Below are 11,745 nucleotides of genomic sequence, written 5' to 3'. Positions count from 1 at the left end.
AGACATCGCAGGTAAGTATAATGCTTCTAAAATTGCTAAGTAACCATGGCAGCCAGGAATGCAGTAGCATCCTGGTTGCCATGGTTACCGATCGGAGTCCCCGATCTCTCCGCTGCCACCAATGATGGGGGGTCGGTCATTTTAATTGGGGGGGGGGGGAGGGGGGCCAGCCGCACTGGCCACCAATGAGTTAAAAACAGTGGGGGAGATAGGGGGGGCCGGTCGCACTGGCCACCAATGAGTTAAAAACAGGGGGGGAGGGCCGGCCGCACTGGCCACCAATGAGTTAAATATAGGGGGGGGGTCTGCCCCCTGCTGCCTGGCAGCACCTGCCAGGCAGCAGGAGGCAGTCATGTACACAGTTCTTTTAATATATTCTAACTTGAAGCGTCCCCATCACCATGGGAACGCCTCTGTGTTAGAATATACTGTCGGATCTGAGTTTCACGATCTAACTCAAATCCGATGGTATATTCTAACATAGAGGCGTTCCCATGGTGATGAGGACGCTTCAAGTTAAAATATACCATCGGATTGGAGAAAACTCCGATCTGATGGTATATTAATAGGGACTCCTGACTTTACATTGAAAGTCAATGGGGGACGGATCCGTTTGCAATTGCACCATATTGTGTCAATGTCAAACGGATCCGTCCCCATTGACTTGCATTGTAAGTCTGGACGGATCCGTTTGGCTTTGCATGGCCAGGCGGACACAAAAACGCTGCAAGCTGCGTTCGGGTGTCCGCCTGCTGAGCGGAACGGAGGCCAAGCGGAGCCAAACTGATGCATTCTGAGCGGATCCGCATCCACTCAGAATGCATTGGGGCAGTACGGATCCATTCGGGGGCGCTTGTGAGAGCCTTCAAACGGAACTCACAAGCGGAACCCCGAACGCAAGTGTGAAAGTAGCCTTAGATTGTCCTTAAGGTAAGGATAATCTGAGTAGTTCACCTGCACAAAAGATAACATCGATTTAATTACACAAATAGAAAATGTCCAATATCACACATACAGTACTAAGCACACACACATAACATACATACACACACACAATACATAGTCCTACATTTTTTTCACATTTTGTTATGTTGCAGCCTTCTGCTAAAATTTAAAAAACAAGAACAAGTTTTTCCTCATCATTCTGCAATCAATACCCTATAATGACAAAGTGAAAACAGAATGTTAGAACTCTTTGCTAATTTATTGAAAAGGAATAACTAATATATTGAATTAACATAAGTATCCAGACCCTTTTACTCAGTACTCAGTACTTAGTTGAAGCACCTTTAGCAGCAATTACAGCTTCCATTCTTCTAGGGGATGATGCCACAAGCTGTGCACACCTGGATTTGTGAATATACTGCCATTCTTTTCTGCAGATCCTCTCAAGCAATGTCAGGTTGATTGGGACTGTCGGTGGACAGCCATTTTCAGGTCTCTCCAGAGATGTTTGATTGGGTTCAAGTCACGGCTTTAGCTGGGTCACTCAAGGACATTCACAGAGTTGTCCCTAAGCCAGTCCTGTGTTGTTTTGGCTGTGTGGTTAGGGTCACTGTCTTGTTGGAAGGTAATCCTTCAGCCCAGTCTGAGGTCCAGAGCACTCTGGATCAGGTTTTCATTAAGATTATCTGTATTCGGCTTTCCCTCATCCCTTATCAATCTCCGTCCCAACTGCTCAAAAACATCCCCACATCGCGATGATACCACCACCATGCTTCACTGTAGAGATGGTACCAGGCAGGTGATGACGCAGATGATGCTTAGCATTGAGGCCAAACAGTAAAATCTTTGTTTCATCAGACCAAATCTTGTTTCGTAGAGAGATGCTTTGTTGTAAACTTCAGGCAAGATTTCATGTGTCTTTTACTGAGGAGAGACTTCTTTCTGGCCACTCTGCCATAAAGCCCAGATTAGTGGAGTGCTGCAGTGATGGCTGATCTTCTGAAAGTTTTTCCCATCTGCACACAGAATCTTTGGAGCTCAGCCAGAGTGACCACTGGCTCCGTAATTAAATTTTTTACAGAGACAGACAGCACTCCGTTTATGCTTGTGAAATCAGTGAGTTTTTATTTTTATTCAGCCGGTCATAATTAAGCAACGTTTCGGGACATACAAGAAAGACCCTTCATCAGGCCACACTGTAGCGCTGCTGCCGGATGCCCCATTACAGCGCTACAGTGTGAACTGATGAAGGGTCTTTCTTGTATGACCCGAAACGTTGCTTAATTATGACCGGCTGAATAATAATAAAAAACTCACTGATTTCGCAAGCATAAACAGAGTGCTGTCTGTCGCTGTAAAAATTTAAGTTCGAGTTCCTGAGGTGGAGACAAGAATAAACTTAGACGTGCACCCGGAAGTGGCAGAACTATAGGTGTCCGTGTGCTGTGACCCGGCTAACTAAGACACTGGCTCCGTAACAGGAGGGGAATTAGGATAAATGAGATAACATATTTTTATCAATGCTAAGCAGTGGATACAGTGCTTGTTTAGTTTTGGGAGACTTCTGCTAAGAAGCGCACACTTAGCATTATGTGGTGTAGGGACACAACCCCTATCACTCACAGGGCGATGCAATCTATGATAGGATCACAGTGCTGTCATTCAATCCCTAAACATTCCTACTATGACACAGGGATGGACTGGGACAATAAAGTGGCCCTGGACTTCAGCCAGACCGGCCCACTTTATTTTTCCCAAACACACTCAAAAAAAAAACATAAGTAAAAACATTCCACTGTAAGTATAAGTATGTTTCCATCTCCTCTGTCATCTACTATCTCATGCGTTATGTCTTCTCCTCTCTCTAATCCTCTGTCTTTTTTCAGAACTTCTCTCTCTTGTCTACACTCATGTTCCTGCTCATCTCCTCTATCGTCTTCACATTCATCGCCTGCCTCATGCTCCCTCTCCTCTCCACTCTCCTCTATTGTGGACCCAGCCTGAGAATAGACATATAGTAAGTCACAACTGTAGGCTAAATATGTTCCATAAAGTCCACAAATCTGTATGTGGTTTAAGAAGGAATAAATAATAATGTCTGACTTACCATAGCAGTCAGGCCCGCACTGCTCTCAGCTTTTGCGGACGTTCCAGCAAATAATGCATCTAATTTTACACATTTAGTGGCATCTGCCTCAAGTGCTTGCCTTTTTTTGTCTCTTAACTTCTCGGCTCCTCCCTTAAGTTTAGTCTTGTGTTTTAACATGTTTGTTGTTGCAAGTCACACCTAATGGCAATAGGTAACACTTGTTGTTAACCTTACTTGCTGACGCTGTGGTGGTGGCACTGAATTATCGCTGTACTCGTACACTTTCTCGTTCCTCCTCGTTCCTCCTCGGCGGCGCTGGCTCCGCCTCCTCTTGTTGCTTGAACGGGCTCGGCTCCTCCCATACTCCTCCTCTCCTCCCGCATACGGCCGTGAGCGTGACCCCTGAGATACCTCACGTCGCTGGGAGGTGATCAGGGCCGCTCTAAACATTGGAGGAGGCGGAGCCGGAGGGAAGTGGCAGGCCAGCGCAGCTTGATGGACGCCGGTCATTGGCTGACGGCGCCGCCGACGCCAGCCGCCAGGTAAATGAATCAAAATCACACAGAAAATGACAGTGATTGACAGCCGGCCCATAATTCGATCGGCCCACCGGGATTCTCCCGGTACTCCCGATGGCCAGTCCATCGCTGCTATGACATGAGTTATTTCAATTGGCTTGTTGAGCAACGCACTTCTGTTTAACGTCACTGGTACTCTATAAATATACCCTGAACCAGGGTCGTTGCTAGGGTCTCAAAATATGGCCCAGTTCTCTAAGTCGCCCCCCGCCCACCGCATTTTGCTGTACCTGCTATACAGCAGCACATACCTGTCACATCCAGTGCCTCCCAGGTGATGTCTCCTCCAATCTGGACAACTGTTTTCAGCCGCGCCTCGTCTCTTCAGAGTGTATCACACAGACATCTTAAGTTCCTCACATTTCTATCATCATCTCGCAACCTGGAGTCACAACAGTGTTATCCTGCTGCTCGGTGTGCCCCCCAATACCCCCAAATACTATCCTGAAGAAAAATTAGTGCCATACAGATAGTAGAAATAAGGCGGATCTATAAGTGTCTCCTATAGAGCACCCAGTAGTAATAAAAACACCTATAATGTCCCCTGGATTTATAATACTCCTACAGTGCCCCCAGTATTTATTATGCCCCTACAGTGCCCCCAGTATTTATACTGCCCCCTATTGTTATAATGCTCACCCTGAAGTGCCCCCAGTATTTAAAATGCACCCTGCAGTGCCCCCTGTAATTATATTCCTCCCTCCACCATACAGTCTAATGTAAATAAGATCACACCATCTCTCCTGCTCCCTCCAAAATACAGTTCTATGTAAATAACATCACTCCCCTCCCTTCAGCCCCTCCAACATTTAGTACCATGTAAATAACATCACTTCCCTTCATCCGCTATAGAGTCCCACCATCTCTCCAGCCCCCTCCATTATACAGTCCCATGTAAATAACATCCCTCTCTATCTACAGCACCCTCCAAAATACAGTCCCATGTAAATAACATCACCTCCTCCCCAGACGCCTTCAACATACAGTCCCAAGTAAATAACATCACCCCCTCAACATTCAGTCCCATGTAAATAACATAACTCCCTCAGACCCCTGTAACATTCAGTCCCATATAAATAACATCACTCCCTCCCACAGCTGACATCAACATACAGTCCCATTTAAATAAAATCACTGCCTCCCCCAGACCCCTCCGACATAGAGTCCCATGTAAATATACATTCCCATGTAAATAACAGAATCCCCCCCACAGCCGCCTTCAACATATAGTCCCATGAAAATAACATCACCCTGCCCCAGCCCCTCCAACATTTAGTCCCATGTAAATAACATTACTCCCTCCCACAGCCACCATTAACATACAGTGCCATGTTAATAACATCACTCCCTCCCCCAGCCACCTCCAACATACAGTCCCATCTATATAACTTCACTCCATCCTACAGCCACTATCAACATACAGTCCCATGTAAATAGCATGACCCCCTAGCACAGCCGCCTTCAACATACATTCCCATGTAAATAGCATCATCCCCTCCCCACCCACCTCCAACACACAGTTCCATATAAATAAGATCCCTCCCTTCAGCCCTAACATACAGTCCGAGTTAAATAACCACAACTCTCAGCATCGCTCTGCCTCACCCTTCACTTACCTCTCCTCATGTAGCAGACATCACCACATCTTCTTCCCCTAGGACTTCTCCTCTTCACTGCCGTACTCTCCTGCACTGGTCACATGATGGTGACATAAACGCAGGTCCTTCTCAACCACTGCCTGTTTTACTGGTCACATGACCTATGATGTTATCACAGGTCCTTCAGCTCTTACAGTGCATTAGATAAAATTTTATTGCTGTCCTGAGGATGGCAATACAGTTGTATCTAGCTGGCAGGCAGTACATTCGGGACCTGGGACAAAACATCAGGGACCCTGGCCCCAAATTTTTTAACCTAGCAATGCCCCTGCCCTAAACCCCTGTACATGCCGCATAAGCCCTGATACCCTTGACAAAGCCGTGGTTGTGATGAAACATGTCAGTCCTCTGTGTGTACATTTTAAGGGCTGGTAGGGAGGCATAGATACAACAGTAGCTCCATGCAGAGGACTTCAGCCAGATCAGATATTTAGGAGCTGGATACAGGATTGTGTATTGTGACTAGCTGCTCAATGAATGAATGGACAATTCCAGGTGAAACTTAAAAGGGTTGTCTCATCTCTCAATTACTAAGGCGAGATGAGACACAGTCCTGTCCTTGTTCCGGCTGAGAAACAACAAATCGCTCCACCGTGTGCAGGATGGACATCAGCTACACGGGCTGGGAGTGACTCAATAAGGCCCTTGCATACCTTCGTAGCCAATGTTCACCTCTCATATCAATGGCATGTAGTGCTCTGCAGTTTCCACATCGCTTATTCACAATGGTGCCATTTGTCCACTCACGATAGACTTTCACCCCAGCAGCATGCAAACAGTTCACTAATTACACAGTTTCCGAAATACTGCCACCCTTGGCCTGAAAGCAACTCTGATAAATCGACAACAGTAACCAGGAACCTCCTGCTCTCTTAATATGCAGCCTGCAGGACACACAGTGTGCATAATACAGTGACATCAACACTTACAGTGGGGACACTGCACACATATGATAGGAGGGAGGAAAAGTGGAAGCAAGAGTCTTCCCTGCTTCTGTTGGAGACGAGATGATGTTAATTGAGGAGGACATGGCGGATAAGCGACTGGTGTGGGAACCAAACCGACACAATCGTGGAGGTGTCAATAGGACCTTGCCACGGTGCTGCATCGCCTCTGCCATAAAAAGCATTGACCCAGTGGGCCGGGAAAGACAAGTACTGTTCCTGCCTATAAGAGTTACTCCAGTGTGCATGGTAGCAAGGAGAAGCCCAAATTCTCCACCATGTGACAATACAAAGCAGGGATTGATTTTTTGGAGAAATAATGGTGGCTAGGTACATTCCAGTGAGGCTGAGCACACTCTATCAGTACCCTAAAGCCAGCAGAATCCACAAAGTGGAACAGCAACGACTGCACCCCCAGCAACCTGGCCAGGCAGGAGTTCAGCTTACACACCATTGGATTACTGGGCATGTATAGATGTTTCCATGGCTTAATTTAATCCTTTAGATTGCACATGCCTTTGCCTTCTGGCAATGTGGGTAAAAACTGCCAGACATATAGAGCTAGTGGCAGCCAAGCTTGGCTTAAGTTTGGGATGTTTTGAGCCTGTGCCCACAGCATCAGCGGCATCACCAGTTCTTGAGCTGACCATAATAGAAGCATTTCTGGCCCTGGCACAGGTACAGTACATAATGATCTGATACTCAACGGCCACAGGTGCACTCCTGAACTCAACTGTATTACCGTCCTCATGACGGTGATACAGTTAAACACTGTGGTTGGGGCGGCAGTATTTTGTGCTGCCCTGTGGTATTTGGTTCTGCTGGGGGCAGTATTCTGTGCTGCATTATGGTATTACAGGCCCTGACAACTTCTGTTGTCCCTGCCTACTTGTTTTGTCCCGTCATCTATCAATTTGGAACCATCTACAACATGGGGCCACTTTTAGTTTTTTTTCCAGGACTACTTTAAGTTCGCAATTCAACCCTACCCAGGCAGTTTTTTGGGAGATTCCGGCCATACATTGCCTCTGCTCTTTATAGATGCTGATGTGGTCACCGCCCTCCTCCTGTGAAGTCAGCTCCTCCTCAACACCCCAATATGGCTCCCAGGTCCTGTCTAATACACAATCATTGTAAGAGTCCTCAACCTCGCCACCACTGTTATTACATTGTGATATATCATTGTGGGCTCCTTTGCTCCCCACCAGATTTCCTACTCTGTATTTGCCAGAGTGCTACTGTCGCTACCCCTACTTCCTGGCTAAAAGCGTCACTACTACCACCACCAACACAGTTATGCTTGGGGTCCCCCTGCCTCCTTCTGAACCTTCTTCTCATGGCATTCCAAATGCTAACCTCACACAAGTCATCAATAGGGAGACTCTCTTGAGTATCTTTCACAGCATGGGGTTTTGTTGTCTTCTTAGGAAAAAAATAAAAAAGGTACCCCAGTAATAAGGGGCAGTGAAGACAGAGAGGATGTAACTAGAAGGAGGAGTTGCAGGAGGAATACTGTGTGCCATTTGTCCGTGTGCCATCCGCATTTTTTATTTTTTTTTGCAGACCCATTGACTTCAGTGAGTCAGTAAAACGAATATTATAGGCCAGCATAAGACCTGTTCTATCATTTACAGAATGGACATATGGATGCAGACAGCACACGGACAATATCCGTATTTTATCCGTATCAGACCCTCTTCTTCACCGTGGATACAGGGTTCTTCTTTGTAAAGAAGAAAGATGGGGGCCTGCGTCCTTGCATAGATTTTCGTGTACTAAATCGGATAACCCGACCTTTTTAATCAGATTGCTGGTGCAAATTGGTTTTCCAAAATGGTTTCAAGGGGAGCCTACAATCTGATTCGCATCAAAGAGGGGGATGAGTGCAAGACAGTGTTTAACACTCCTAAGGCGCATTATGAAAACCTGGTCATGCCATTTAGCCTGACTAATGCTCCTGCTGTCTTTCAACACTTTGTCAACGATATATATATATTTTTTAATCCAATAAATATTTTATTTTCTTCAATAAAGGTAACAAAACATTTAAACAGAGCCGAGAAAAATACACACAAAGTGAACTTATACACATATAAAAAAGATATTGCTTTCATTTTAACTTCATCACAAATCATTACAATACATCCGGCTCTGTAGACTCCGACCTAATACCTTTAATCCCAAATATTCCCCCCCCTCCCTAACCTTGGCTGCTGTCGCTGAATAGCCCGAGCCCCATACTCCCCCCTCATACCCGTCCATGTACATCACCCAACAAAGCGAGGTGATCAGTCCACCTCGCTGAAACAAATGGAGGAACGATATCTTTTGTCATCTTGTCGGCAGATTTGTGGTGATATATCTTGATGATATTTTGATCTATTCACCCGATCTGGAGACACACAAGGTACATGTCAGGCAGGTGTTGTAGATTTTACGGACAATAAGGCTACTTTCACACTCGCGTTTGGTGCGGATCCGTCATGAATCTGCACAGACGGATGCGTTCAGATAATACAAACATCTGCATCCGTTCAGAATGGATCCGTTTGTATTATCTTTAACATAGCCAAGACAGATCCGTCTTGAACACCATTAAAAGTCAATGGAAGATGGATCAGTTTTCATTTGTACCAGATTGTGTCATAGAAAAAAAATCCACCCCGATTGACTTACATTGTGTCAGAATGGATCCGTTTGGCTCAGTTTCGTCAGGCAGACATCAAAATGCTGCAAGCAGCATTTTGGTGTCCGCCTCCAAACAGGAATTGAGACGGAACGGAGGCAAACTGAGACAAACTGATGCATTCTCAGTGGATCCTTTTCCATTCAGAATGCATTAGGGCAAAACTGATCCGTTTTGGACCACTTGTGAGAGCCCTGAACGGATCTCACAAACGGAAAGCCAAAACGCCCGATTGAAAGTAGCCTAAGTTATATGCTAAATTGGAGAAATGTGTATTTGCTGTACAGGAGGTACAATTCCTGGGGTATCTACTATCAGCTTCGGGGTTCCGTAGGGATCCAGAGAAGGTCCGCACGATCCTGGAATGGGATCTTTCCTGAGAACCTAAAAACTCTGCAGTGGTTTTTGGGGTTTGCCAATTTCTATAGAAAATTCATTCAGAATTATTCTGCAATTGTCAAACCCCTTACTGACATGACAAAGAAGGGGACTGATTTTTCTAAATGGTCTGACGCTGCTAAAACTGGCTTTTTCCTCTCTGAAAGAGAGTTTCACGTCGGCACCCATACTGGTCCAGCCTGATGTTTCTCAACCTTTTATTGTGGAGGTTCATGCTTCGGAGATGGGGGCGGTACTATCCCAGGGTCCATTTCCAAGTAAATGCCATCCTTGTGCTTTCTTTTCTAAGAAATTGTCGGCAGCTGAAAAGAATTATGATATAGGCAACAGGGAACTTTTAGCTATTAAATTAGCATTTGAGGAATGGCATCACTTTTTGGAGGGGGCAGCTCAACCCGTCACGGTAATTACGGATCATAAAAACCTGTTACACCTTGAGTCTGCTGAACGTCTTACCCCTAGACAAGCTAGGTGGTCTTTGTTTTTTACCAGATAAAATTTTGTTATAACCTATTGTTCGGGGGGCAAAAAATACCAAAGCTGATGGCAGTTGACACGGAGCTGCGTATCAAGAGAGACTGGGTTCCAGAGGGCTTGGACGGCGCAAGAATATTACGATAGACCTACCTCTGCGGAAATAACAATGTGCGAGTGCATTTCAGTCCACGTTGGCCAGGCTGGCGTTCAGATTGGCAATGCATGCTGGGAGCTGTACTGCCTGGAACATGGCATTCAACCCGATGGACAGATGCCCAGCGATAAAACCATTGGCGGAGGAGACGACTCCTTCAGCACGTTCTTCAGTGAGACAGGAGCTGGGAAACATGTCCCTAGGGCTGTGTTTGTGGATTTGGAGCCCACGGTTGTTGATGAGGTGCGCATCGGCACATACCGGCAGCTCTTCCATCCCGAACAGCTCATCACAGGAAAGGAAGACGCAGCCAACAATTACGCTCGGGGACATTATACCATCGGGAAGGAGATAGTTGATTTGGTCCTAGATCGCATGCGCAAGTTGGCTGATCAGTGCATGGGCCTACAAGGTTTCCTCATTTTCCACAGTTTTGGAGGAGGCACAGGCTCAGGATTTGCCTCTCTTCTCATGGAGAGACTTTCCGTAGATTATGGCAAGAAGTCCAAGCTTGAGTTTGCAATCTATTCAGCACCACAAGTCTCCACAGCGGTGGTGGAGCCATACAACTCCATATTAACCACTCTGGAGCATTCAGATTGTGCTTTTAACTTGGACATTGAGCGTCCAACATACACAAACTTAAACCGTCTCATTGGGAAAATCGTGTCCTCCATCACAGCCTCTCTGAGGTATGATGGAGCGTTGAATGTGGATCTCACCGAATTTCAGACAAACCTTGTTCCGTATCCGTGCATCCATTTCCCGCTGGTCACATATGCTCCTGTGATCTCCGCAGAGAAGGCCTACCATGAGCAGCTGTCTGTGGCTGAAATAACCAATGCCTGTTTTGAGCCAGCAAACCAGATGGTGAAGTGTGACCCTCGCCACGGCAAATACATGGCGTGCTGCATGTTATACAGGGGAGATGTTGTACCCAAGGATGTCAATGCTGCCATTGTAACCATTAAGACAAAACGCACCATTCAGTTCGTAGACTGGTGCCCGACAGGATTCAAGGTCGGAATCAACTATCAGCCTCCGACAGTGGTGCCCAGAGGAGATCTGGCCAAAGTGCAACGTGCGGTATGCATGCTGAGCAACACTACGGCCATTGCAGAGGCCTGGGCCCAGCTAGATCACAAGTTTGATCTGATGTATGCCAAGTGTGCGTTTTTGCATTGGTATGTTGGAGAGGGCATAGAGGAAGGAGAGTTCTCAGAGGCCCGGGAAGATCTGGCAGCGCTGGAGAAGGATTATGAAGAAGAGGGAATAGATTCAGTGGAGGAGGAGGCTGAGGGCGAGGAATACTGAGCTTCTAGACGGTACCAGATGTTAGAACTGTTAGTCCTGTTATGTTATCATTCACATTATCCAGTTACTTGTTCTTATCCAGTTACATTTTACAGGCATTAACCACCAGTAGTTATACTGCCCTGGCATTTTAGGGGCCCAAATGCGTGCAAAGTAGTTTGAAATCAAAATCTGTAAAAAATGGCCGGTGAAATCCGAAAGGTGCTCTTTGGAATGTGGGCCCCTTTGCCCACCTAGGCTGCAAAAAAGTGTCACACATGTGGTATTGCCGTACTCAGGAGAAGTTGGGCAATGTGTTTTGGGGTGTCATTTTACATATACCCATGCTGGGTGAGAGAAATATCTTGATCAAATGCCAACTTTGTATAAAAAAAAATGGGAAAAGTGGTCTTTTGCCAAGATATTTCTCTCACCCAGCATGGGTATATGTAAAATGACACCCCAAAACACATTTCTCAACTTCTCCTGAGTACGGCAATACCACATGTGTGACACTTTTTT

General features: G+C 46.1%; 1 protein-coding gene across 2 annotated transcripts; it reads left to right on the top strand.

Moving 5' to 3' along the window:
• The first annotated feature begins 9,861 nt into the window (after positions 1–9,861).
• LOC120991680 (tubulin alpha chain, testis-specific-like) lies at positions 9,862–11,244 on the top strand. Of its 2 annotated transcripts, XM_040420480.1 has the most exons (2): positions 9,862–10,022; positions 10,104–11,244. In XM_040420480.1, exons 1-2 carry the CDS (start codon positions 9,943–9,945, stop codon positions 11,242–11,244), a joined length of 1,221 nt encoding a protein of 406 aa, XP_040276414.1. In that variant the 5' UTR covers positions 9,862–9,942. The 2 variants fall into 2 exon arrangements, with proteins under 2 accessions (XP_040276414.1, XP_040276413.1); XM_040420479.1 differs by having other exon boundaries at positions 9,862–11,244.
• Positions 11,245–11,745: the final 501 nt, after the last annotated feature.

Source organism: Bufo bufo, chromosome 2 (assembly GCF_905171765.1).
Source record: "Bufo bufo chromosome 2, aBufBuf1.1, whole genome shotgun sequence".
NCBI lineage: Eukaryota > Metazoa > Chordata > Amphibia > Anura > Bufonidae > Bufo > Bufo bufo.
This window is presented reverse-complemented; position numbering and strand designations above follow the sequence as displayed.